This window comes from Sparus aurata, chromosome 1 (assembly GCF_900880675.1).
Source record: "Sparus aurata chromosome 1, fSpaAur1.1, whole genome shotgun sequence".
NCBI classification, from domain to species: Eukaryota; Metazoa; Chordata; class Actinopteri; order Spariformes; family Sparidae; genus Sparus; species Sparus aurata.
Window position 1 is genome coordinate 40,892,609 of NC_044187.1, and position 13,978 is coordinate 40,906,586.

The 13,978-nt window shown below is 41.3% G+C and overlaps 1 protein-coding gene across 2 annotated transcripts; it reads right to left on the reverse strand.

The window, feature by feature from the left end:
• Positions 1-1,572: 1,572 nt before the first annotated feature.
• Positions 1,573-9,804, reverse strand: asb5b (ankyrin repeat and SOCS box containing 5b). Of its 2 annotated transcripts, none has more exons than XM_030418559.1 (7): positions 9,508-9,804; positions 5,714-5,793; positions 4,867-4,974; positions 4,530-4,683; positions 4,074-4,208; positions 2,569-2,760; positions 1,573-2,463 (listed from the first exon to the last, which is right to left on the reverse strand). In XM_030418559.1, the coding sequence occupies exons 1-7, from the start codon at positions 9,626-9,628 to the stop codon at positions 2,336-2,338; spliced, it is 918 nt and encodes a 305-aa protein (XP_030274419.1). In that variant the 5' UTR covers positions 9,629-9,804; the 3' UTR covers positions 1,573-2,335. The 2 variants fall into 2 exon arrangements, with proteins under 2 accessions (XP_030274419.1, XP_030274427.1); XM_030418567.1 differs by lacking the exon at positions 9,508-9,804 and adding an exon at positions 6,279-6,960.
• Positions 9,805-13,978: the final 4,174 nt, after the last annotated feature.

The window sequence follows — 13,978 nt, forward strand, 5'->3', positions numbered from 1 at the left end:
CATAGTAGTCAGATTGTTAGATGAAGTGATAGATAGTTGTGGATCATACTGTAGGTGTGCACAGGTAATTCTTTCCACAGCATCACCTCTCATACTCATTAATCACATGCTTTCGGTAGTACTACATTGTCAAGCACCACAACAAAACAAGTTGTGGGTTATTTCTACAAACTATGACTTGACTCAGACTGTCTGGCTCCATTTTCTTAGCTGTGGGTAAGAGTTGTCCCCAGGATAACTTAGTCCCTTTTCACACACACTGATGGTTAACCTGAGCTCTGGGCTATAACATTCACACTGTGCTTTTAGTGTTAAAAGAGAACTTCGGTCGATTTAAACATGCAGCTTCATTGCTCAAGCTACCCTTGACTTGCCAGTACCGAAGACGCGAACACATTTGGTCCAACCATTACAGGGTTCCGTGAACGGAGATTTAGCATTTAGCTCATGACAGGCTGTAACATGGACATGTACATGATGAACAGAAACACGAAAATGCTGGAATAAGGTTTCGTCTCCGCCAGTGAGGGAGTAAGCGCACGCTCGACGGATCGTCTAGTTTGGTCTAGCTACCGGAAGACGCCGATGTCAACAAACAGGTAAGTGGCTGCTTGCACAAACACACTGATTTAACTACTTTTTTATTCATTTTGAGTCATACACGCTACAGTGCTGTGTTGTAAGGTGTCTGCTGATGTTGCATAACTTTTGGTATGAGATGTGGAGCATGTTAAGACGCTTAAAACACAGTGTGAAGATCTGACCCCATGCTGTTAGCTGTAAAAGCTAAATCTCCGTTCACGGAGCTCTGTAATGGTTGGACCAAATGTGTTCGCGTCTTTGGTACTGGCAAGTCAAGGGTAGCTTGAGATAGATAGATAGATAGATAGATAGATAGATAGATAGATAGATAGATAGATAGAATGAGCAATGAAGCTGCATGTTTAAATCGACCGAAGTTCTCCTTTAAGTGTCCTTTGTAGCTTATAACTAAGGTTGACATTCTAAAATGCCCATGTGACCACTCCTGTTTACTTTAGCCTTTTTTTTCTAAAGACACCTTTTTAGCCCTGTGTTTAGTCGATTTTCAGGGGATAACCCTAAAATCAAGTTTAACACTGCAAATTCTTAGTTCAAAGCTCAGCATATAATATATAGCATTTAGCATATAAAGCACATATTGTTACCCTAAGCCTAGTGCTATTCAATGAGGAATAAGACTCAACAATCATTTTTGTTAAAAACTGGACCTTGAAACTAACTTTTGGCAGCACAGTGGTTACTGTTGCCTCAGCAAGAAGTTAGTGGATTCACAAGACTTTTCTGTATGGAGTGTGTGTTTTCTCCCCTACCTTGTCTGAACTTTATCTGGTACTGCAGTTTCCCCAATCATCAAAACACATGCACACCAGGTTAAATATCCAGTCAGTGCATTGAACAAGTTGAGGTACAGGAGTGGAGTATTGAATTGTCCACTCCTCCCTCAGGATGGGTTAAAGGCAGAGTACCAGTTTCACAATGTAACCCTCCTCCAGGTGTACAGCTGTGGGTGAGTTGGACAGGTCACTGAGGTCATGTCATGGATCATTTATTGGTATTTAAATATACATACAGATAGTTGAAAGCCAGCACATGCCAATGGTAAATACATCTCAATATTTACAAAATGACATTATGTGCTTAACCAACAAAATGAATTCAAAGTGTGGATCAGATGTCTTTATCATCCAGACAATCATGCGAGAGGAGCACTAAATGCCACTGAATAAACATTTGGTTCACAGAGACTGTTCCAGTTATATCAACACTAAAAACAAACGTGCAACCCTGATTCCAAAGCAGTTTGGATGCTGTGTAAATCAGTAATTGTTCCCCAATCCCATGCTTGCCTGTGAACAACTGAGCCTTTCCGAGGATGTTGCTTTCATACCTAATCATAATACTATGACCTGTTACCAATCAACCTGTTTACCTGTGGAATGTTCCAAACAAGTGTTCTCAGACCATTCCACATTACATTAAATATATTGTCCTTGTGCCGTTTTCAATTCTGCCAAAATGGATTAGCTAATTATCACACTCTGTTATATTGATTATTACACAGCGTCCCAACATTTTGGTATCAGGGCTGTGCTTTGTACCAGAGTACAGTTTAAAATTCTTGAGTGTATTTTGTAGCAGTGATGTTGTAATAGACAAACTCGACCATATAGTTTAAACCATGGTTATATGTTAACATGAAATGGATTTAATAAGGAGCTTTGCACATCCAAATTCAAAATGTTGAAATAATGGCATCTAAATTCACTGGCATGTTGAATGTGTGCCCACCATCCTACGTGTACTTCAGATAGTTGGTGAGCAGGGAAGGGAGAGGAAGGACAGGGAGCAGCTTCAGCCTGGATCGACCAATCAGGTTCCTGATCTGGATTCGACACAACTGGCAGAGACTCCTCGGAGAAACTACAGAAAGACAGAGTGGTCTCCTTTAACTGTTTGATAAAGCTTCCAGTGGTTCCATGCATCCGCCCACATTAAGAATCACCACAGTAGATAATATTGCAATACCTTCAAATGTCTGTAGCAGCTGTTGTGTTTTTCCACCAGGGGAGGCTAGCTCCACAGGTCGCTGATTGTTACTGTCTCTGATGTTTACATCAGCTCCATAGTCCAGTAACACTGACACCTGATCTGCACTGTCCTGTCTGACAGCTGCATGCAGAGGACTGTCACCTCCTCTGCCTACATTGACATTGGCTCCTAGAGAAGAAGAGGAGAGAGGAGGACAGGGCAGGAGCAGAGGAGAGGGAAATGTAATAAATTAGATTTAATATAAATGTAGTCATAGTGTAGATAGAACATCTAGGAACTATCACAGAATTTGATCTCTTTTCAGTATATCAGAACAGAATTGCACCCTTTATGCCACAGCACAGAGTTCAGAAGAATACAATGAAACATCACATTGGACAGACTAGAGTAGTGCTCCCATACCTAAGGGCAACAGCCAACAACGGGGTGCCAAAATACTCCTGAGAGGTCACAAGATGGTTACAGGGATAAGAGAGATAAAAATAAATATTCAAGTACCGCCTATTTTCATCTCTTCAGACCTCTAAAAAAATCATCAAATGACACAGCCCCACTAAAATGAGGGATCCAGGGATTTTTTTTGATGGTCAGGAAAACCACCACATTAGTATTAACATGAGACTACACTAAAGGTCCAGTGTGTAGAATAAGTGAACTCTAATGGAATATATTAATCATAATTGTATTTTACATTTATGTAAATCACCGTAAACTAAGCGTCATTGTGTTTTCGCTGTCTTAGAATTAGACTTTTATATCTACATAGGGAGTACAGTAGCCTAAAACAGACAAATCAAACACTGACTCTAGAATGGGGCCTTTTGCAATAATTAGCATGTTTCATGGACACTGCAGGGTCACATACAGGCTTAGAAGAGGAAGGTGAGTAGATGGGTATTCAGTTGGCTGTAATCTGCAACCTCACCACTAGATGACATTCAGTGCTACTCACTGAATCTTTAAGCAATACTTTCTACATCAACATTTTACAATACTGGAAATTCTATTGATACAATACCTTGAAAAATATTGATGTTCGATATACACAATAAAAATATATGCAACGTTGAAAGATAAATGTAAGGTGTCTTGTGTGCTGTGTTTAAAGCAGAACCGCATATAACTGGATTTACTTCTATTCATAGTCCGTTTCCATCAACTGAAGCTCTGCTGCTTCATTGATACTGGGGGAAATGATGACTGAAACCATTTCAAATATTCAAAATCCATCTGTATTGAAAAATTGATATTTTTGACAACACTGAATCAAAACATTTAAGTACAATTGTTTAGCAGTGCAGACTGAGCCCACTTTACAACATGAACTCTACAAAGCGTTGAGAACTCTGGCTAAAACTGCTCACTTTCTGGACCAGAGAGGTCAAAACAATGGCAAATCAGATTAAACTGTTGGCACCTGTTCTCAGTATAGGAAGTAACACAGGAGTGCTACAAGTTATAATGGCAGAAAGTTGCATTACCTCTGTGCAGCAGAGTCTTTGAGCAAGCTGTGTGTTGGTGGAGACAGCTCATGTAGAGAGGAGAGCCCAAGTGGGACACTTCATAGTCTGGATCAGCTCCATGAGACAGCAGGGACTCTACACACTGGCTACTACCTGCACACACACACAGACAATGATGAAAAATGAACAAACTTTCAGTGATGAAGTAAGATGTTTGAACTGAAGTGTGGTTGTATAGTGTCATTTTAATGTAACATCTTACTAGATGGTGCCGTTGTGCTCTGTTAAGATGTTTTCACCACGACATGACCTTTCAACTGTAGTTAAACATTAGTTGAACCATACATAGTGGAGCAGCCTTCACCTGGTCATTTCTAGTTTGACAACACTAACATGCAGATGTTAGACATGTGTTGATAAGAGACAGACATCATATACTACATATGAGGTTCCTGCTCTGTATACAGTCGTTACCTCTTTTGCATGCTTCGTGCAGGGCCGAGGGGTAGTGTGTGTGTGATGTGTGTGTGTGCGCTCCATTCTGCAGCAGCAGTTCCAAACAACTGACGCTGGCAGAGGCACAACAGTTGTACAAAGGAGTGACACCATCAATGGTAGCAGCATTCACCTAGGCACACAAACATACAGGTGAGAGACACAATACAGTCAGTGTTTCTACTAACACACACACACACATTGTTGTATAAATGCAAGAGACACTGTCAGCAGCTGTTTGAACATGGTGTTAATGTGTTTAATGGTGCACATGCAGTGGACATATAATACTGGTGGTGATAAGAAGTATACTTACATTGGCTCCAGCATTTATTAATGCTCTGACACAAGCCACATGTCCTGACAGACAGGCTTCATGGAGAGGGGTCACATAGTCAATGGTGACAATGTTGGCGTGATATCCCTTGAAATAAAAGTACACAACATTATGACTTTAGTTGTTTAAGAAGATTTACCCATTCTATCAGCCAGGAACAACCGCAAAAGCCATTTTAGATACTTTCCCAAGTGTGTCTATGTCTGTTAACTCATGTAACAATGTAGTAATTACTACTGACTTGTCATGGGTCAGAATTTCAACAAGTTGATAAGTGTTGTGGCGGGTGTGATCCCATCACAAGATGGTCCCCAGCTTTCATTGTATTTTGGAGTTATAGCATCCTGGAAATAATCTTTCAAACCAAAATATTTTCAGTTCAAAGCTGATGGACCTGATGGAGGAAGTAGGGCAATTATTTGCTGAGAATACTGTTGGTGGCTTGCAAGAAACCCCTGCCTTAGAAAAGGCTGAAGACAGAAATACCTGGTACTGAGGAATGGATTGAGCTGGTGTCATGTTTATGCAATGGTGCGCTTTACTTTCAACTTAACAAGTCAGAAGAAATATCACTTAAGCATAAAACATAAAGCTTGGTACAAAAGTGAACATAAAGAATGTTTGCACAAATTTTTTATTCTTTGACAGTCAGGAAGGAGCACAAAAGTTTCAACTGAGAAAACAGACTGGACAATACACCGTCATATGTTCTCGTACCAAAAACAAATATGGACGGTAACCAGCAACGTACACTGTGCATGTGCTGACATTTGTGCTGAAAAGGCCAAAAAAGAAGCAAAAAGATCAAAATATATTGGGGCCTTACCTGGGCCAGCAGGGTACGCAAGGCAAGCAGTCGACCCTGGGAAGCTGCTTCATGGAGAGGGGATCGATCTGCCCAGGACCCTGGACACACACACACACAATGATAAAAACAAGACAAGGAAGAGACAAAGGAAGAATCCGTTGTGTTCTGACAAAGAGATTGTGTGAACAGTTCGGACCCCAAGGACACAAGACACTGTAGCAAACAGCTATGGGCACCCTAGCACTGAGATGAATGGGCTGAGAGCAAAACACCAAATGAACTCAATTACTCTGGATTTTCTTATTTTTCTATAAAACAAAACAGAGAGATGCTTTAATCACATGCAATAGTACGTTTAATAGCTAGCAGTAAGTAAAGAAGTAAAATAATCTAGTATTGATTTATAGTACCTGTAGCCACACTCATTTTGACTTAAAGGAAAGTATGTGCTCATAACAGAATCTGTGGCAGACCTTCAGCATTGACCATGTGGTTATATTTAGTGCTACTGAGCGTCTGTGACAGCAGTGACTGCATCTCAATATACACCACAGAGACACACATAGTCTTATCTATAACATACCCATATCTCCGTCTCCCCATGGCACATCCAGCCACTGGTAAATATAAGACATCTTGATGAAATGGAAGTAAGAGGACCTCCACACCCTCTGCTGCCCCCACGCCTGTCAGAGACCCCCTTAGCAGCCACACTGACAACTCAGTGCAAATGCTAAAAATAGCTACTAGCTAGCTTACTAGCTAACTGAGCACTAGCTGGATAACTGAAGGACTGCCTCTGCGGCAGAGAGAACAATATTATCAGTTTGTTGAGATTAAACCTAACCTATCTGTTAGTCACTGACTCGGCTATTAGCTATAAGGGAGGACATGTTAGAAAGCCTTCTCGTGCTCATCTAATCTTCTGACAGTGGACAGTTATAGAGGCAGGCCGCCATATTTAGATGGTCTGTGAGGTCCTTGTCGTCCTCAGCTTCCTCTGGCTGGTACACTCCGGCAGCCATTTTGGAGAGGTCATGAAAGACAACAACACAGATGGCAGAAGAAAAGTTTTTCCCTTTTTTACCCCAAACATTAACTACTGTGTCCTTCAGTTTGCTTTGTTTTACATAAGTCTGCAATGTCACTGATCACAGTCATGAATTCCCTTGTTTCCATAAAAAAGTACTGAATCCATCAAGCTTGGATGGAGAATGGGTCTTGGCCCAGAATAGATCCCCCATTAACTTTTGGTGTGGATTCGGAGAAATGCACATGTGTCCATATTAGTCCATCATGAGTGAACAACAGTCTCATCTTATGGCAATAGATCCAAATAGATGGATCTAGGAATTTTTAAGGCTCTATTGAGAGAAATTAGGGATTTGATATTGGTTACTGGGCTATAATTAAAAAAAAGGCCAACTAACAATGGATTGACAAGTATTAACTTGCACCTAGCAGAGTTAAGGGGATGATTGCTCTCCATTTTTGAAACTCTCAACCCACATGAGTAAGTATTTCACACCCTGTGAATCCATTGTAGTTATTATTATATTATTTAGTTATGTTGTGAAAGTAAGTACAGTTCAGAGCTGATCATTGTGAGAGTTATTTTATTTTTGGAGGGAATTTTATTAGAGCTGACAATAGAGAGGAGTGACAGGGTGTAACATGCAACAAAGGCTTCTACATGGACTTAAACCAGGGACACTGCAATTCAAGATTGGCACCCTAAACCCTATGCTGTAGGCCGCAAAAAATGCTACTAGAATTGCACACCCAAATTTCCCACCTGACTGTCGGTAGTCGTGGGTAAGGAAGAAGAAAGTGGAGCGAAGACAGAAAATATCTGGTTCTGTCTTAAAGTGTGCATTATGAGGAAACCGTGTCTACCACCAGGTAAGAGATTGCCCGGTAAAATGAAGGTTGACTGGCGATACAGTCAGGCTGGCAGAGTTGCATTTCTTTCAGCTTTTACAACTCCATTATAGACTAAATGCATAAACATATCATGCTCTTTCCTGTGTTCCTGGTAGTTGCTACTACAGTTTCAAATTAAAACTGATACAGATATTTTTGCAAAAGCAGCACATACAACAATGCCACTTGGAAACACAAGTCTGTTTACGCTTTGAGTAGACAGTTAGAAACTGCAAAATAAACCCTCTTTTAGTTTGAGATGTCTCTGTAACTTATACCAGGAGGAAGATGCAGCTACTTCAAAAGCACTTTGACCAAAGACAGGGCAGGTTTGAGTGATGACATACATGATTTATAACATGACTGAAGATTGCAGCTGCTCGTAGACACAAATATGGAGGCAGGCATGCAATATGGCCTTCTTAAGAAAAATGTACAACTGTTCGGATCTAAGATTGCACAAAGAAGACCAGCTAACTTTGTCGTACGAGCTACAGTAATGCAAACAACACAGCTTGCTGACAGTAAGGGCCCACTTAATGCCATGTACCAGCCCAGGATAATATATTAATGTAATCTACCAATGGGCTCCAGCAGCATGAAGCACAGCCTGGCTTATCTTCTTTACTTTTCTCCCTTTGGTTATTCCCAGTGAACTCTTCTGCTTCTGTCTCTAACCCACCCCCACACCTTTTCCCCTCACTGTTCATGAAATATTTGAGCATAGTCAGAACATGTGAACTGTCTAACCTAAATGATCCTGAACTAACCATATTATGATACTTAAATCCAATAACTTATTATGAGAACTTTATTAGTCTGCATTTTGGCAGACACATTTCATTAAACATCATACACCAGGAATTAACTTTTACAGCAGTGCAGGGCAATTCAGAGCCTGCTGTCAGGCAAGGCACTCTTGAAAATTTGCTTTCAGTACTGGCTGCACCCCAACCATAATCTAATCTGCCAAGACACATTACAACTTTGTCCAACATTGTTTAAATCTGAAACACTGCGTTTATAGAGCTTTCAGCAGGGTTAAGGTTAAGGTGCATCTGTTAATCATGATATTCCACGAGGTCAACAGATAGTGATTGCAGATAGTGTGAACTTTAAATGCTCAAGGAGAAACAGAAAAAGATATAATTAGAGGGAGTATGACAGGAATTAACAGTCAGTAGAACCCATGCCATACTAGCACTAAGCTTCTTGTCAGAGACTTTTCTGAATACAAATATTCTGAAAAAAGTTTCAGAAACCTGTTTTTATTTTAGCCGATTCTTTACGAGAATCGTTCATAATTGGTAAATGTATACTGAATTTAACTTAAATTAATAACCACCTTACTATTAACAAACAATTAAATGTTTGATTCTTTATCAAGCAATTGTAAAGTATTATTAACATCACTTGGAACTTTACAATAAACAACTGCTTAAAAAGAATTTCATTTTTGCTAAAGTTTAATAACTATAAATGTTATGATTAAAAAGTACCCATTTCAATTTAAAATAATGCTTATTCAAAAGAGAAAGCAATGCACTGTGCACCATTAATTGCTTGAATAACTACAGACATAATCTAAGTAGTTCTGATGAGAGTTAAGAGGCCTGATCTTTATTTTTATTTTGTTTCAGTTTTGCGTGGAAACCTGGGGGTCGAGGGAGGAACAGGCTGTCAGCAGTCCCCAAACCGAGCATCAGATGTCAGACACACTGCAGGCTTTAGCCCACACAGCTGCCGAGAGCTAAACAATGTGATGTTATTAACAGTAGCCTACTTTATCAGAACATATACTACAACACAATATTTTCCACTTCTGACCATCTTTTCTACCCGCTTCATAAACAGCGTGTGCTTTAATCACAGCACAGCAGTGTACCAACCTTGGCTTGTCAGAATACCCCAGCAGGCCTTCTTCCTCTCCGGGACTTGCTCGGGCAGTGGTCCGGGCTCAGCGCCTCTTTTCCGGGACATCTCCGGAGCTCCGGAGTCAACCTCTGGCATGTTTCCCGGGCCGGACCTCACGCGCTTATCGCCCAAATAACACGACTGCAGCAGAGCGGAGCGGCTCGAGGGAGGGCTGAGAGCGAGCGGAGCAACCGGATTGGCCGAACCGCTTTGTTGATGTTGTTCTGAGCGCACATGACCATCTCACATGCGCCCCCACGTGTGGACGACGGAGACTATTTTCGTCCTTCAAGTGGACAAAAGCTGGGCTCCACACAGCTATCAGCCCTTTATGTGTGTGTGTGTGTGTGTGTGTGTGTGCGCGCGAGCGTGCGTGCGTGCGTGTCGCGGAGCAGGGAAAGCATATCAGACTACACACACAGTCTGATCTTTAAAAGAGCATTCTGTTGTTTAGGTGAAGAAATGTTAGTGAGAAGAGAAAGATCTTCATTGGCTTCAATTTTTCTTCTGCCTACACAAACTGAATAAACAAACTGACCTTAAAGGACAACACAATTTATACCGTTTTATTTTGTTTATGTGGCGGACCCTGCCACCTTACCAGCTTCAAACAGTGTTCTGGAAACTATTGTCCTCTAAGAACAGATTGTTCATTGACTGATGGAAATAAATATTTCGGAGTTTTTATTATTATCTCATTTAGAGCTAAAACAGTAAGCAACAATCAGATGAACTGATTATTCATTTAATTATTCATTAAATTTACCAATTTATTGTAATTGTATACCATCAAAAATACCTTTCAGATCACCCTACATATTGCTGTTTTAACTCTTTGTGTTTCACATAGGATTATATCTCATCAAATCTGACTAATCAGCAGATTCCAGTTGAGCTAATCACACACATATACCTTTAGTTTTGTACAGAATTTTCATATAGTCAATATTAGGTGTGATCATAGATTTTTAAAGGTGACTTGACCAACTGTCATAGACTTTCCAACACAGTCACCTGACCTAAACCCAATTGAACATTAAAGCGGGCACTTTGTCTAACAGTAACCCTTTTTTACACAGAGACTCTGCATTATCTCCACCGCAAAGGCACGCCAATTCTCCACATTTGTTTGTTCACACACGACCATCAGCCCTGGCATAAAGCCGCACCAGTGTGTCAATTCATACAGTGTGCCAACACAGTGGATCCAAAAGAGGCGTGATGGTACAGATCATGACGAGATCTGTGTGTTTTTTTTAACGTGTTTCCCGCGGTGTCCTCCTGTCAACCTAAACATGTACCTGCTGACTGTTTTTTTATATGGATGAATTATATGGATGCTGTTATAATGTGTTGTAATTGAGATCCTGACATGGTGAGTTAAAGTTTTTTGCTGGGGAGAGACGCTGCTTTTCGGTAAGAAATGTGACGAGGAGTTGGTAGGACAGACAGGATGACAGACACTACTCCACGTATAACAGAGGTAATTTTTTTCTCATATAAGTTGCCAAAGACCTGTTGTTTGGTCATGTAGCGTTGCCTATGTGGGACATTTCTCTTTATTCTATTGAGTGAAGAATCTGTTTAGCTACTAGAATAGAAATTGGGCTTGTTAGGGTCTGTTTTTTCCCCACTTTTTACCTCCCCTTGGTCTTGGCCACATTCCAGGGCAGTTGATGTTACCACATCACCCCATAAAGCTTACATATTTAAAGCATATCTGACCACATCATTTCTCTTATCTGGTCCCTGATATATTGATCCAATATAAAATGGGACTGACTGAACCAGACACACCACAGATCCAAGAACAACTATCAGCCCTACATATCAGTCTAACTGAACAGTCTCTCTTTCAGCAAGCCTTGTTAAGTAGTAGGTGTAGCCACCCACTAAACATATGCAACACAGTGTAATTTGAGCAGCACCTGCTGTATACATGGACTCAAGCTACTGACTGCCACTTCCTAAAGAAGTTCAAACTGTAGCAGCCCCTGTCTGAATGTCATCAACACACTGAAAAACAGCAATCTAACTCCCATAATTGCCTTTAATTGTTTCATATTTATTTTAATGGCAGTGCTCTTTGTACTTCTAGATATATCTGGAGCTCTCTCCCCAAACACATTCAAGACTGCTCCAGCCTGTCCACATTTAAATCACAAATCACAACTCACCTCCTCAGCACTGTGACTCTTTAGAAACCTACTTCTGATCTAACAGGTTCCCATTTGTTATTTTTGGTGAACGATTAAAAAGTTCTCTCTGTCGAGTGAACAAGCTCGACACTAACCTCGCCTTGATCTAGTTTGATTAAGTTTTGTTATTAGATCTATATGGTTAATTGAGATGTGTATACCTTATTGTGATAAAGGCAAAATACAGTGGAATTACAAAGGCAGTAACTAAGAGGGGGAGCATATACAGCACAGCATGTTATTATATCTTTGTTTATTGTAAGAATATAACCAGAAAGACTTGCACTTGCCATTGTTTTAACAGGCCTACTTCAACCGCTTGGACCCAAAGTGTCTACTTAAGTTTTTTTTTTGCCATGATTCCAGCCAAGTCATTGTGCTGTTTTGCCATTTCACTAACTCATTTTAGAACCTACCTAAATTGATCCAAAAGGCTGCTGCTTGGCTCATGACATGGACAAAATAGAATGACCACATTACTGTTTGCCTCACTACACTGGCTTCCCGTAAGTTTTAAAGCCTTGAACGGCGTACTTAAATATATTTCGGATTTACTAACCTGGTATGTGCTCTCACAACCAGTGAGATCTGCATATGGTCTCCTGCTGGTAACTCACGATTAGTGAGAAAGGGTGATCAAGCTTTTGCCGTAAGAGCCCGTACACTTTGGAGCGCTGCTTGCTGAACTCAGACACACTAAACTGAAAGTGTCCAAAGAAGGCCTGAAGATGTTATCATTAGCCTCTTTCACACTGCCGTTTGCATGCGGGGATCCTGTGCCAATTCTCCGCACCCTCCTCTGTGTGAAAGTTTCAGATGCAGAGAGGGGGGAAATTTGGCTCCGGCGCTGATCCGCCTCTGGAGGTAGTATCAGGGCCGCATTATGGTGTGCCGTCCCAGTGTGAACGGATAATCCGAACGCACGGAGTGAAGGCTTGTCAGTCGTGCAGTCTGATAACTGCACAGGTCCTTCACTCAACTAAATACAGAGAAATGTCCCACAAAGCAACGTTACAGGACCGAACAAAAGTAACGTAGTAACTGTAACTGTCTTTGGCAACTTGTATGAGGAAAACAAATACCACAGCTGTATGTGGAGAAGCGTCTGTCCTCCTGTCTGTCCTACTGACTCTTCCTCACATTTCTGCTAAAAAAACAGCGTCTGTCACTGGCAAAAAACTTTAACTTTAATGTCTCTTCCAGGAGGTGTTGATTCACATGTTTTGGGCCGTTTGTAAAAAGAGATCTACCGAGTAAGTGTAAGGCCTGAGTACAAATGGAGTATGCCTGAGGCTCACTTAACCTAGTCTCCATATTATGTTCCCCCTCTCCCCCTACTCAAAGGCAATTTTTGATTAGTCTTTTATTCAGCACAAAGATCACAACACATGTACTACATAGGAATGTGTGTGTCTGTGTGTGTGTGTCACGTGATGCCAGGTTATAAAAGATGGTTAGCTGCATGCAAAGACCCTGAGCCTGTTTGAAGCATCATTTGACTAACGTCAAATTAGCTGTCTAGGCATGTAAACTACCAATAACCTGAACTGAGATCACAATAACACCAAAACAGTGAAAAAAACACATAAATTGAACACATGTGCATTACATCAAGCAGAGCTGTCCTGTGCTTAGCTGTGCTATACTATGCTATCTAAGCCCAGTTCAATGTTCCCAGTCTTTGAGGAAAAGGTGCTGGTGGTTGCAGAAGGTTGGATCTCCAATTTTGAATGTTGTTCTTGCTGTGCAAGGACTGATGACAGTCGGCAGAGGAGGAAATGGTTTGCTCCTTTCCTTTGCAAGGATAGAAGCTCGGTGCTATCTTGCTTGGTATTCCTCAGATTGTGAAGTTAGCTGGCAAGCTTTGTGTTGCAGCTGCTGGTGCTTAGGGGCGGCGATAGCTCGGTCCGCTATCGCCGGTTCAAGTCCCACTCAGACGCCCTCTACTCCTTCAACTCAGGATCTTCAAGGGCTCCTCTCCACCTCCCCCAGTGGGCATTTAAGATCTCTTCTTCTGGGCCAACAGAACTACAAGGACTACAAGCTGCATTGGCAGCGGGCCCAAAGAACTTCTCCTCACTGCAGCAACAATCTGAGGAACACTAAGCATGTTAGCACCGAGCTGCTATCCTTGCAAAGGAAAGGAGCGGCCAGTTTCACAGCAAGAACAGCATTGTTCAACTTGGAATCCCAACCTTCTCCTGCAACCACCAGCACCTTCTCTACAAAGACTGGAAACGTTGAACTG